Source organism: Gadus morhua, chromosome 14, assembly GCF_902167405.1.
Source record: "Gadus morhua chromosome 14, gadMor3.0, whole genome shotgun sequence".
Classification (NCBI taxonomy): Eukaryota; Metazoa; Chordata; class Actinopteri; order Gadiformes; family Gadidae; genus Gadus; species Gadus morhua.
Genome location: NC_044061.1, coordinates 24,082,840 through 24,094,949, shown reverse-complemented (window position 1 = coordinate 24,094,949; position 12,110 = coordinate 24,082,840). Strand labels below are relative to the sequence as shown.

Genomic DNA, 12,110 nt, shown 5'->3' with positions numbered 1-12,110 from the left:
GGACTGAAATGCCTGATCTTGAATCCACTGGAGAGGTTGTTAAACAAGTTGTCTGCTTAATAACTAAACATAAATGATTGCCACTATATGTTTTGCCACAGCAAAGATAGCAGCCAGTCAAGCCAAGTGTAGATATATTAACAACATAAGTTGTTGCATAATACTTGAAAGTAAAAGTATTACTGTCAAAAATATTCTCTTGAAAATAACTGGGCTTGGCTTTGAAAACTAAGTTCTAAAAGCCTTCTGATCTGAATGTACATTTTAACAGACAAAAGGCCACATACGGGGCCCCATTTAATTAAATAATTTGTTAATATTTTTTTGTATTTTATGCCTCATTTGGCCATTCCTATAGAGTATACAGTCTAGCAGGTAATGAAAATATGTCCCCATATTATGTTATTGTTCCTGAAGTCGTGCTATTTTAAGATTAGAAGGAGACGTCTGAGAAATGACAGTTTTAGAAAACAAACTTTCTGCCTAGAATCTCCCCCCCCCCCCCCCCCCCCTCGCGGTGCATGCTGGGACGCTGCGGGAGCAAGGAGCCGCACGACGCCATCTTTAAACCCCACAATAAGCTTCAGCTGAACACGGGTGGCAACGCAGCGAAACGAACCACACGTCGGACTACAAGTTGTGATCTTCGGACTGGTGGGGACTGTGTTGTGTTGGAAGTGTGACACTGAGCTACTGCTGGACCCTGCAGTGGACAGTAGAGGGCTGTGGTCCGGGAACGAGGCTTGCTACGATGCGGACGATCTAGTGATCGGACACAACAATAGACGACAACAACAAGGGGACGAGCCCGCTAGCATGTAGCAGGCTAAACTCGGAGCAAATCAGCGGAGGTGGAGCTAGCCTAGCTCGTAGCTTAGCGGCTAGCTGCTTCGTAGCGAGCTAATCAACAGCGGCAGACCCGCGAGGAGACATCAGACCGGACGGGTTGTTGACGATAACAGAGCACCTCGGGTGTAGTCGTCGTTGTGTTCAAGTTATTATTAGTTATCATAATTTAAGTGTTTAGTAATTGTTAGGACTGGGACGACGCGAGGCGAGGCTACCTCTCCCTCCTCCAGGCACCCGCCCGCTCCACCGCAACTGCCTGCCCGCCGATCCCCGTCCCCCCCCGGCGGCCCGGCCGGAGATGCGCGGTGGAACATGTCGGTGTCGGGGCTTAAGGCCGAGCTGAAGTTCCTGGAGTCCATTTTCGACCCGAACCACGAACGATTCAGGATCATCGACTGGAAGCCCGACGAACTGAGCTGCCAGTTCAACGTGACGGGGGAGAAGCTGCTGATTATCCACTGTAACATCACGGTGGGTGGATGGCACCAACCCCAGCCCTTGTTGTCCCCGGCTTGGCTAGCCTCCGTTAGCCTAGTTAGCTTCACTTAGCAGCTAGCCCCGCTTTACAAACAGCCACTGGGCTCATTTTTTTGTCGTCTTTGTGTGTGGGATGTTGAGTTGTGTTATTATGCGACCTGTTGGGTTAAAATGCGAAATGATTGTGTGTAGTGTTGTGTTGTGAACTTCAGATCGGAACGGATCAGTGTGGCAGGACGTTACACAACAGACAGTTCAAGTGCACAATCTGGTTCTATCAAATGTTGCTGCGTTGTTGTGTTGATGTGATGTAATCTCTATCCAGGAGTCCTATCCGTCCACACCGCCCATATGGTTCGTAGACTCCGATGACCCCAGCCTAACGCAAGTCTTGGAGCGGTTGGAGGATGTCAGAAGAGGCAATACATTGGTTGGTATACCGGTCTGCGTTTATCCACTGCATACACGGTGGTGGCCGGCTGAGAATTGTTCATTTCAGGCCCCAGCGTTTTTAGAAATCCTTTGTCATCACAATCTGTTGACATCGTTTTTGTCGTACTATGGTGACGTAATTCTGGGCTTTTGTAGACTTTATTTCCTGCTGGTGGGCAATGAGCCACCATAATGTTGTGTCAGTAGGTGCATTCTTCAGATTAGACCGACTGTACTTATTGCTTTTGAACACCCTATAGTCCACTTTATATAATTGTATTTATTCTGTGAGTTTGTTGTCAGCTATGTTGTGCTGGAATGTTTATTGCCGACACCTTGCACAATGTCTAATCTCATTATGTGCAAAATGTGACAAGTAGTATAGAAAAGTTAGATCAGCCTCTCTAAATAAACACTGGTTGTAGTTGTGGTGGTTTGTTGTTGCATTGATGGTTGGCAGATTGGGGTTAATCAAATTACAATATGTCCAATCTTAATAGTAATGATTTTTTTCATGCATAATTTTTTCACAAATAACTTATGTTCACAACTGGTTTATGTTAGCACTATGTTGGAATAACAAACAATTCAATGAATTATAAACTATAGATATATGGTGCAGTCCCTTGCTCTTAGTCAATACATGTCCTCCTTTCATTTTTGCTTCACAAAGCCATGCCGCAATCTATCTAGGCCAGAGACTGTATATCTGTTGTCCGATGTTTGTCACAAGACAGGCCTGTATCTCAAACATCCGTCTCCGTTTTATCCCCCAGCTTCTGCAGCAGCTGAAGAAGCTCATCTGTGATCTCTGCCGCCTGTACAACCTCCCCCAGCACCCCGATGTGGAGATGCTGGATCAGCCCCTACCTGCAGGGCCAGTGGGGCCTGACCGAAAGGCAAGGCTGCCTGATGCACTCTCGTCAAGCCATCGCCCATGACGGGCCAATGGGCTCGTTTTTGATTGTGGATGAAAAGTGTATATTTATAGACATGGCACGGACCGAGGCAAGCCAAGTCTGCTCATGTTCACTGCAGAGCCAGCCTGGCCTGCATCACAGCTGACCAGCGTATGATGAGGTGTATGCTCTGAGCAGATCAATAGTCTCTGCCTTTGGTCACCAGCAGCCAGAGGCACTGTTCCCTACAGATTGACCCTCGGGCCCAGTGGTTCTGCCTCTAGCTATGTTACTTCACTCGTGCTAGTTGATGCATTAATTTATGAATTAATTAATTGATGTGTTGATTTGTCTTTCAGCATGGGACGACAGACGAGGTCACTTCTGAGGAAGAGGAGGAGGAAGAGATGGGAGAGGTAAGGGTGTTCCCTTGTTCACAGATATCACAATGTATGGTTTACTGAATTTTATGTGACGGAATGAGGGTTGGAAATATACTTGCTGTCCAAGACATTGTTCTGTTTTTTTATTTGGTCCATATTTTTGTTTCCTTTCATCTTCTTCTACACCCACTCTGTTTTTCAAGCTGTGTTCAGACAAGATCTTGTCAAGGGTTCTGAGCAAGCAGAGGAGCCATCGGGCCTTGCTCCCAGAGGGGCTGTGTAGTCAGTAGCTCTACTGCTAACATGAGCAGTGGAGCTATTTTATATACAGACTGAAATATCAAGGCATGCGTGCTTGCCTTTTCCATCCATATGTACATAAAAGGCATTAACACTATATGCAGCTTAAGTGATGAAGTTCTATTGTATACTTCCCCATCCTGTGGACTAGGAATTTAATAAATATATTTCATTTCCTATATCAAATCAAAACATCAAGGCATTGGTCCAGCCTGGTCACCTTCTGTAAACACTGGACCTTAATTTTCCAAAAGTGACTTAACCTTCCAAATTGATGCAAGTCATTTCCTTATTATCAGATGCACACTATAACACAGGGTCATTCTGAACAATAAAATGCAGCCATAAGCAAGCTAAACAAATGGCAAAGAATAAGGCGGAAATATACTTGACAGTTGAAAATAATTCACTAGCAGCAGTTCCAAAGACAGTAAGGATTGGGAAGATGGACATGGGGAATAAGAATTGATCATAGTTTATATATAAAGTGTATGACTCAATCTAAACATTGATTTTTGGCGCTGTCCATTGAGTGTCCATAGGCAGTGATCAGTGCATACATTGGGCTAATCAAGGTCACCACAGAGATTAACATGGCTGGTTCAGACCTGGTGGTTCGGGGGTCTATGGGGCTGGGGGGGTGGGCGAACGGTTCGGGGGTCTATGGGGCTCGGGAACGTCCACCAGACGGGCACCACTGAACAGTCAATAGCCCGGGTGGCGTTGTATACTAGGCTCCATCGGGCTGTGGATGTGGTGGGCCAGTAACGCATGTTTTGACCTGGAACCCAACAGGACATCGAGGACCTCGACCACTACGACATGAAAGAGGAGGAGCCGGTGGACGGAAAGAAGTCGGAGGACGACGGCATCGAGAAGGAGAACCTGGCCATCCTGGAGAAGATCCGCAAGAACCAGAGGCAGGACCACTTGAACGTAAGTGCTCATTCGGTAAGGTCACCTTTTCCTACTTCTCTGGGGGGTGGGGAGCATGCCATGGATACTAGTAGTCTGTCTAGCTTATGTACACTAGTCTGTAGGTCAGTAGTGTGTCGCTGCCTCGCACACACGTGTGTGTGTGTGTGTGTGGACCCAGGATTGGGTCGTGGTCAGGTGCTTGTTTCCTGTTGTAATGACAGACGTGCTGAGGCTTTGTGAAGGGCTAACAATACGCAGAGAGCGGTGTCTTTGTTCCAAGAGTGCAGTGCTGGTTCAGTCCCTTCAGGTTATTCTGCCCTTCAATGCACTGCAGACACACGCACACAGATTTAACCTGCTCCAGCCAGATCAGGCGTTGATTTCCCTGATTTAGCCGTGGGGCTGGTTTTGGATTATTAACGTGTCAAAAAGTGAAGATGCCCTGTCAAACTGGTTGTCAATTAGGGATTACTCTACAATCCCGGATACAATGAGAACAACATTGTTTCTTGGAAATGAGCAGAAACGCACAATATTTTTAAATGGTCAAGTGAATAAAAGTTGTTTGAATTTAATTAAAATAAAATGTGTTTGATGTTAGAGCGGTAATCCATTACAGATTCTAGCGGTAGGTTCTATTTTAGTGGACTGTTTACTGCTTTTCCTCTTGGGCTGTGAAAGCCTCTAGAGCAGCCAGTGTTGTTTCGACTGGTTTCTATTGTTTCTTTACTTATCTTTCCAGGGTGCCGTCTCTGGCTCGGTGCAGGCCTCGGACCGGCTGATGAAGGAGCTGAGGGAGATCTACCGATCCCAGAGCTACAAGACGGGTACACACCGACACCAGAACACACCGACACCAGAACCTACTCTCACATCATCTGCCTTGTGTCCAATTAGTAAAGTCTGCTCTTGGATGTAACCCTCTCCTTCCATCCGTGAGTAGGTATCTACTCGGTGGAGCTTGTCAACGACAGCCTCTATGAATGGCATGTCAAGCTGAGAACGTAAGTCCCCTGTTTCTGCGTCACTCACCGCCGAAGGCATTCGTTGTACAAATCACCCCATGATTACACACGCATTCCGAGTTCCCCATCTGGGATGAGTCGCGTGCGGCGCTGTCCTGAACGACGCGTGTGTTCCCCGTCACCACAGAGTGGACCCGGACAGCCCTTTGCACAGTGATCTCCAGGTGCTGAAGGAAAAGGAGGGGATGGACTACATACTCCTCAACTTCTCATATAAAGTATGTATAAGTCACCCGGGGCTATTCTAGTTCAGCATGACTGCCACTACTACAACACGCATATCTCCCCGACGACAACAACCCCACCCTCCCCTTTGTCTCTCCCCAGGATAACTTCCCCTTCGATCCTCCGTTCGTGCGAGTGGTTTCCCCGGTTCTCTCCGGAGGGTGAGTCGCCCGGCCGGTCGGTCCACCTGCTGACACATCGGCGCCTCTGTTCCTCTTTAATGTTAACCAGAGACAGCCGCTGTGTCGTCTGAACCTGCTGTTGTCCCTGTTCCCCTCGTCCGTCTGTCTGTCCGGCTAGATACGTTCTCGGAGGAGGAGCCCTGTGCATGGAGCTTCTGACCAAGCAGGCAGGTCCTATTGCCCCCGTACATGCATACATCCATGCATACTCGCTCAAATACATGCATGCATGCATACATACATACATTACGTACTCACTCCACCACATTATATGGAAGGCTGTTTGTAGCCTCTGTGACCTAACATTTGGGCTTGTGTATTACAGGGTTGGAGTAGTGCCTATTCAATAGAGTCTGTCATCATGCAGATCAACGCCACTTTAGTCAAAGGAAAAGCCAGAGTGCAGTTTGGAGCCAATAAGGTAAGCAGTGCTCAGATGGGAGAGTGCATGTGCCCAGGTAACCTGAAACCTGTTGATTGCTAACTTTGTGCATTCATGTTTAGTTAATTTAGCAGACGCTTTGATCCAAAGCGATTTATAATAAGTACATTTGTCAGAAGAGACAAACAACAATATAACTGTCTGTACAGTAAGGATGTTCATAGAAACAAGTGCCAAGCACTTACAATTGCTAGGTTAACCCATTCCCCTTGTACACCAAAGATTGCTAGGATAAGATACTATTTTAGATGCAAGGACGCACACTAACAATAAGTTGTACATTAAGTAGAACACGACATAGAAGACAATTTCGCAACACAGACGGGCCTGCGGCAGTGATATCGAACCCGTGCTAATAGTTTCAGCCGGGAGTCAACTGGTCCTGTACGAAGGACAAGGTGTTTAGTTATTCATTGATGCGACAGAGGGTGCTGTTAGAGTGTTGATCTTTAGCGCTATGGTCGGTTCAACCAGTTCTCCCACGAGGTAAAGTGTGTTGGAGTAGGTCTAATGGAGTGTGGGCTGCAATCAGCATCTGAAATATCCTACGCATGTACGCTTCACTGTATCCCACACAGTGAGGCCTGTGTCTAAGGTTGGGCATGCGTTCTGAGGAGAGATGGCAATAGATGGGCTACCGAATGATACTGTGGTCGTTTTGGTGTCTTTACCTGTTCTATTTAATGCTTGAGTGAGCGATTGCTTCTACATGACCGAATGACTTCTAACTATCACCTTCTGACTTCTCAAGAACCAGTACAACCTTGCAAGAGCACAACAGTCCTACAAATCCCTGGTTCAGATCCACGAAAAGAATGGTGAGTGTTTGTCTCCTATTTCACAGCCGTAGCAATGCTAACCGTGTTTACAGAAACCCTATCCCCCTGTCAACACATTGGAGTACGAACGCTGGCAGTGACGTAATGCCAGTTAACATTATCCTGTGCGTCATTAATCGATTGATATAGCCATCATGATTGGTATTACATGTTTTGCGTGAATAGCAGGAACGACAGCAATCGTTACCGCCTTACTCCGACTTAAAATCCATAAGAATGACAAAAATATATTTTTCTTGCATCACCATGACTACTCAAGGAATAGAACATAATGCATTACGCTTGCCATTACCTGCTCATTCAACCTGCCCACAGTGAAAGTGGGTCAGCTGCTACTCCTACTCATTATTTAGTCTGCCTCTCTAGAACATACTGAATTCAAAATTATATAAAGTTGACATGACCAGCAATAGACAAGAAGGTACTTTTAATCTTTTGAAGTGCTTTTAAGTGTAATCCTTCTTTTTCGAACAAGAGAATCTCGCTTTGATTACAGTAGAATTGCATCCATGGTTAGCTGCTCTAATCTCTGCAGAAAAAGGCTTTGAACAGGTAACTGGTAAAGGAACATTGACCGATATTTCCTGATTCCGAATCTATATAGCAGAGTAAAGTGGCATAGGATTATGTCGTTTTTACAATTGAATATTTATGTCAAAGGATTGCATCAAACCTAAGGAGAAAGAAAAATAATTCTCCTGAAAGTTGTGAATCGCAACCAAATCCTAGAAGATACAAATCAAGATACTTATCCTCACAGGAATCTCACCCAAAAAAAAAATCATGCACATTTTCTTAATGACATCGGCGGTTGTCCAAGCGGTTCAGTGAACTAGCTGCAGCAACAGGGTACATTGAGTCTGTCAGGTTAACCTGACGGCTCCCTGGTGTCATGGAGTCCTCTCACTCGTGTCTTTCACCTTAGATGTGTGTAAAATCTCCTTGTCTCCTTGGATGCCTTCTATCTCAGTGCGATCATCAAGTTTAAAACGGCGAGTTTATCCTGTTACCCAATGCTGGCCATCTACATTATTTATTTACATTCATGGTCAGAAGACGTTTACAATGTACTTTTTTTTTTTTTTAAATGGTCAACGGCCAGTTTGTTTTCCTTCTACAAACTTCCTCAAGTCATTATCTGTTCCACTCTGTGATGGGGGACATGCTCTACGGAGTACAGAAAACCGCCCACTAGCTCCTGTTGCTGCAAATATTAACGTACAGTAAAGTGGCCTGTCCAGGAGGAAGTTAGCGGTGCAGTGAGACGTGGCACCCTCCCTAGACTCTAGAATCACACTTTACAACACCCAATGGACGTCAGGCCACCACGGCCCAAACCAACGCTCAGCCAAGTGGAACCTGGGGCAGAGGTCTGGTGTTGGCTCAGGTGGCTGGCTGGTTGGATTGGGAGCCGGAAACGTACAGATTGTTCTGTGGAGTCTAGTGGGTGTAGTGTTTTGGATGGAGTGGTTTAAAGTGGGAGGCGGGGTTGAGGTGAAATAACACAGCTGGGTGTAGCTTTAGGGGTGCGTCAGCGCTGATTGGCATTTTTGTAGTGGAGCGGAAGAAAGTTTGTATAGTAAGGGATTTAGAAATGAAGAGTAGCGCCGTGTTATTTATGTATATATCCGTTGTTAATATGTACATCATTTAGCTATCAGAATGAGATGTGACTTGAATAATAACTTGGATGAACCAAGCTGCATGTTTGTGTATTCCCTGCCAAGCCATGCTTATCGTAGACGTACCACTCATTCCAGAGAACACTGCTCTGTTCCTGCTGTGAGAACATGTGTTCTTGTTCACCCTGCAGGTTGGTACACCCCACCTAAAGAGGATGGCTAGGAACCCTCGGCACCCCCTCCCCCCTCCCTCCCCCGCACTGGGACCCCACATCTTACATGGTTCCTCCCCCCCCCAACTTTTTGAATTTCTTTCTTGTGACCAAATTATGGAACCTGGATTCGGAACCCATCCCCAACCGGTGTGCACAACCCCTTACCCCCAAACCCATCAGCTGCTTGGCAGGAGATCAAATCTCCACCTCTCTCTCCCGCTCTCCTGCGCCTCTTGCCTCATCTGTTTTTGTTTTTCCTGACGTGTCACGAAGAAGCGCCGCCACCGGCGTCGGGCGGTGGGCTGCGGAGCATCCCGTGTGATTTGGTGGTGAGTGAGAGCGGAGGAGGGGGGACCGTGTGAGCCTTAGCACCGAGCTGCAAGGCCGCCGGACAAGGCCCGCTCCTCTCCCCAGGCAAGCCCTGAGGTCAATACTCGTGTCACGTCCGCCTCCTCACATCGCCCCTGACTACCATTCGTATCGCCCCCTAGTGGCCTGGAGGCGCCTTCGCCGCACGGGACCCCCCCACCCCCGGTGACGTTGTCATATTTGTGCTCATGTAAAATCTTGTGTATCGCCAAGACTCTGGGATATTACGCTCCAGAGGCCAGCTTGCTATCAGCCGTACGATTCTAAGCTCTGCGGCTGGGAAAGGGGATTAAACGGCTCGTCGATGGCCTGGATCAAACCCTGACGAGGCCACGCCCTCCTCCTCCTGCTGCCGCGTTAGTCGAGGAGGCTTCTGTCCCTGCTCCAGCAGAACTAGTCTGGGACTGTCCACGTGTCTGCAGCACACAGAACCTCTGACCGCACCTGGCAGCCCGCTTGTACGCGACCGGGTCAAACGGAGGCCTCTGATTGGAAGTGAATCACACTGTAATGTAGTTTGATTTTAACTCCACGTGTAAACATGTAAATTTGTACTCCTGCAAATGGATCTGTTTTTAAATGTAACCGTGTGTGGGTCTTTGCCAAGGCAGAGGCTGCGTCACTATATACCCTTGACTATTAACAGCAGAGTCGACGCAACTTTAAAGAATAAGGAAAGAGAAACTGCTTAATCGATGTTTTTGCATAAGTAAAAGAACAATTTACGAAAACTTAAACCTATTTTATTTTTCTTATGTAATTTTAAACGACTACTGCGTTTATTTCCGGGTTCTGAGTCTCAGTTGTAATTGGTGACCGTAACATTAATTTCTCTCCCTCAATGGTACCTCTTGACTGTGATGCCTCTGTTTGTTTCCGAGGGACATTGTGGCTATTCACGTCCCATCCCCCTCTTACGAATCCTTACCCAATCGAGGGAACTGGATGTGCGGAACAAGATGTTCCGTCAGCACGACCGAGCAAGACACCTGATCAGCTTTAGTTTAGCTTCACAGCATCTGACCTTTTACTCTCTAGCCACAAGTAATCCTGTGTTACCCCAGGTGTTTTAATAACACTGCTAGAGTCTCACATTATCATCAGCAGTAGTCCCAGACCCAACACCGCTAAGACTGCACCAGGATGCCCCCGTTTGAACCAAAACCCTTCAGACCCGGCTTCCCCCATCGCTACCTCTCTGGTATTTGTTGCCACCTGAGACCTCGCTGCCATACCCCTCCCCCCCCCCCCCCCCCCATTGAGCTGAGTCAAAGACGTAATGTGAATATGCAGGAGACACGTGAGAAGCATTCCAGTGGATGCCATTCTACATGTGTGTCCGTTCTTTGTTTTTTTTTCCGTCTTGTAGTCGTTTCCGTGTGCTAAGCTACCAGCGTAGATGCTTAGCCCCGTCCCAAGTTATTCCTCATGTTTTGAAGTGGAGTTTGTCGTAACCTCAGTCCGTCTACCGAAATTAAAAGAAGTGGCCACAACAGGCTTATAATGTACAATTTGGTTCAGATAATTGATTATTTGTACAAGCCATTCCACTTGACACCCAATGTAATCTCTTCTTTTCGTGTACTCCACACAGGATTTCCACACGGGCAATCATAATCACAAATCAGAAGCATGGGTTTAAGAAGATAAATTGGTGGACGTTTTTTACATCCTGACGCCCTTTTGTTCTCTGGAGAAGTAAACTCAGGAATACATACTGCATGCTCACCCAGGCATGGCGTCACGTCCAAGATGTAAACTTCTAAAGTACAGGTCATTACCTTCAGTCCAGACACTCCAAAACTTCCCGTTGTTTAAGAAAAGACGTTGGCTGGCAGGTGTTTTGGCTAGGGGGTTGGGTTTTTTGTCTTTTGTTTATATTTATTTTCTTTTGCTGTTGGACTGCATACAGACATATTCGTCCTCTGAACTTCACACTTAAATAAATAATAATAAATAAAAATGAGTATAATGGTAGCTCTTTTTAATAAGCACGTTTGGAAGTGATGGGCAGGGTTTTGCTTTGCTTATGAGTGCATCTCGGAGGATGTGCGCCCTGGCTCTTTTGGTTGTACTGTCTTGTGCATGTCGGTATATCAAGTGGTGTCCCCCACCCCCTACCCCCCCAGAATACAGGGCAGTAAGCAGGGCTATATAAAGATGCAGGTCCATTTTGGTTTACCCCTTATTGTCCTCTAACCAACAGAGCAGCGCTACTCTGATGTATTCCTTTACTCTTCATTCTGCAACATCTGGGCTCCTTTCCACTACACGTGTCCTCTGTAAATCAGCCGGTACTTTAAAAACACGGACGCGGTTCACATTCAAAAAAAAAAAAGATTCTGATGCAGATGTGCCACCACCGCTGAACAAGGGGACCTGGAGAGCTCTTGGTCTTCGAGACGTTGGACCATCTCTCTGAGGTCCGGAGGTCGACCGGGGGGTGTGACTAAGGATGGACCCCCTCCATCCCAGGTGGTCCGACCCGGCCCCCCCAGCTGGGTGTCGGTCCGTGGTGACCCACGGTCCTAACTCGGTTACACTCTCAGCATGATTCAAGTTCATTTGTTTTGGGTTTCATTTCTCTCATTGCAAGGGGGACGTTGACCATGTACAGCAATTTGTAAACTTGCATCAAGTTTATGAATAAAGACTTTTATGAAATACCTTGAGTGACTGTGGTGAGTGTAACTCAACAAAAAGTGTGATACAATACCATTTGTTTCAGGTGTTATTGTATCATCTGTCATGTTTCACTTCAGGTTCTGGGATATGTGGTGAGCTCCGTAGAGATCAGTCTTTTATATCAATGTGCGATGTGACATTAACCACTTTATCAGTCGTATATCTTATTGATTTAAAAAGAGCAATATTGTCTTACCTGTCAAACAGATGGATGAAGCATTCAGCTGATGCTTTTACCAGACACGGAT

The 12,110-nt window shown here is 46.6% G+C and overlaps 1 protein-coding gene across 3 annotated transcripts; it reads left to right on the top strand.

Annotated features, from left to right (window-relative positions):
• Positions 1 to 541: 541 nt before the first annotated feature.
• ube2q1 (ubiquitin-conjugating enzyme E2Q family member 1) lies at positions 542 to 11,843 on the top strand. 3 transcript variants are annotated; one of them, XM_030376519.1, is made up of 13 exons: positions 542 to 1,320; positions 1,652 to 1,756; positions 2,535 to 2,657; positions 3,017 to 3,073; positions 4,136 to 4,291; positions 5,001 to 5,085; positions 5,202 to 5,262; positions 5,411 to 5,501; positions 5,611 to 5,669; positions 5,809 to 5,857; positions 6,016 to 6,111; positions 6,890 to 6,950; positions 8,785 to 11,843. In XM_030376519.1, exons 1-13 carry the CDS (start codon positions 1,162 to 1,164, stop codon positions 8,814 to 8,816), a joined length of 1,134 nt encoding a protein of 377 aa, XP_030232379.1. In that variant the 5' UTR covers positions 542 to 1,161; the 3' UTR covers positions 8,817 to 11,843. The 3 variants fall into 3 exon arrangements, with proteins under 3 accessions (XP_030232379.1, XP_030232380.1, XP_030232378.1); XM_030376520.1 differs by having other exon boundaries at positions 543 to 1,320; positions 4,136 to 4,276; positions 6,884 to 6,950; XM_030376518.1 differs by having other exon boundaries at positions 543 to 1,320; positions 6,884 to 6,950.
• The last annotated feature ends 267 nt before the right edge of the window (positions 11,844 to 12,110 follow it).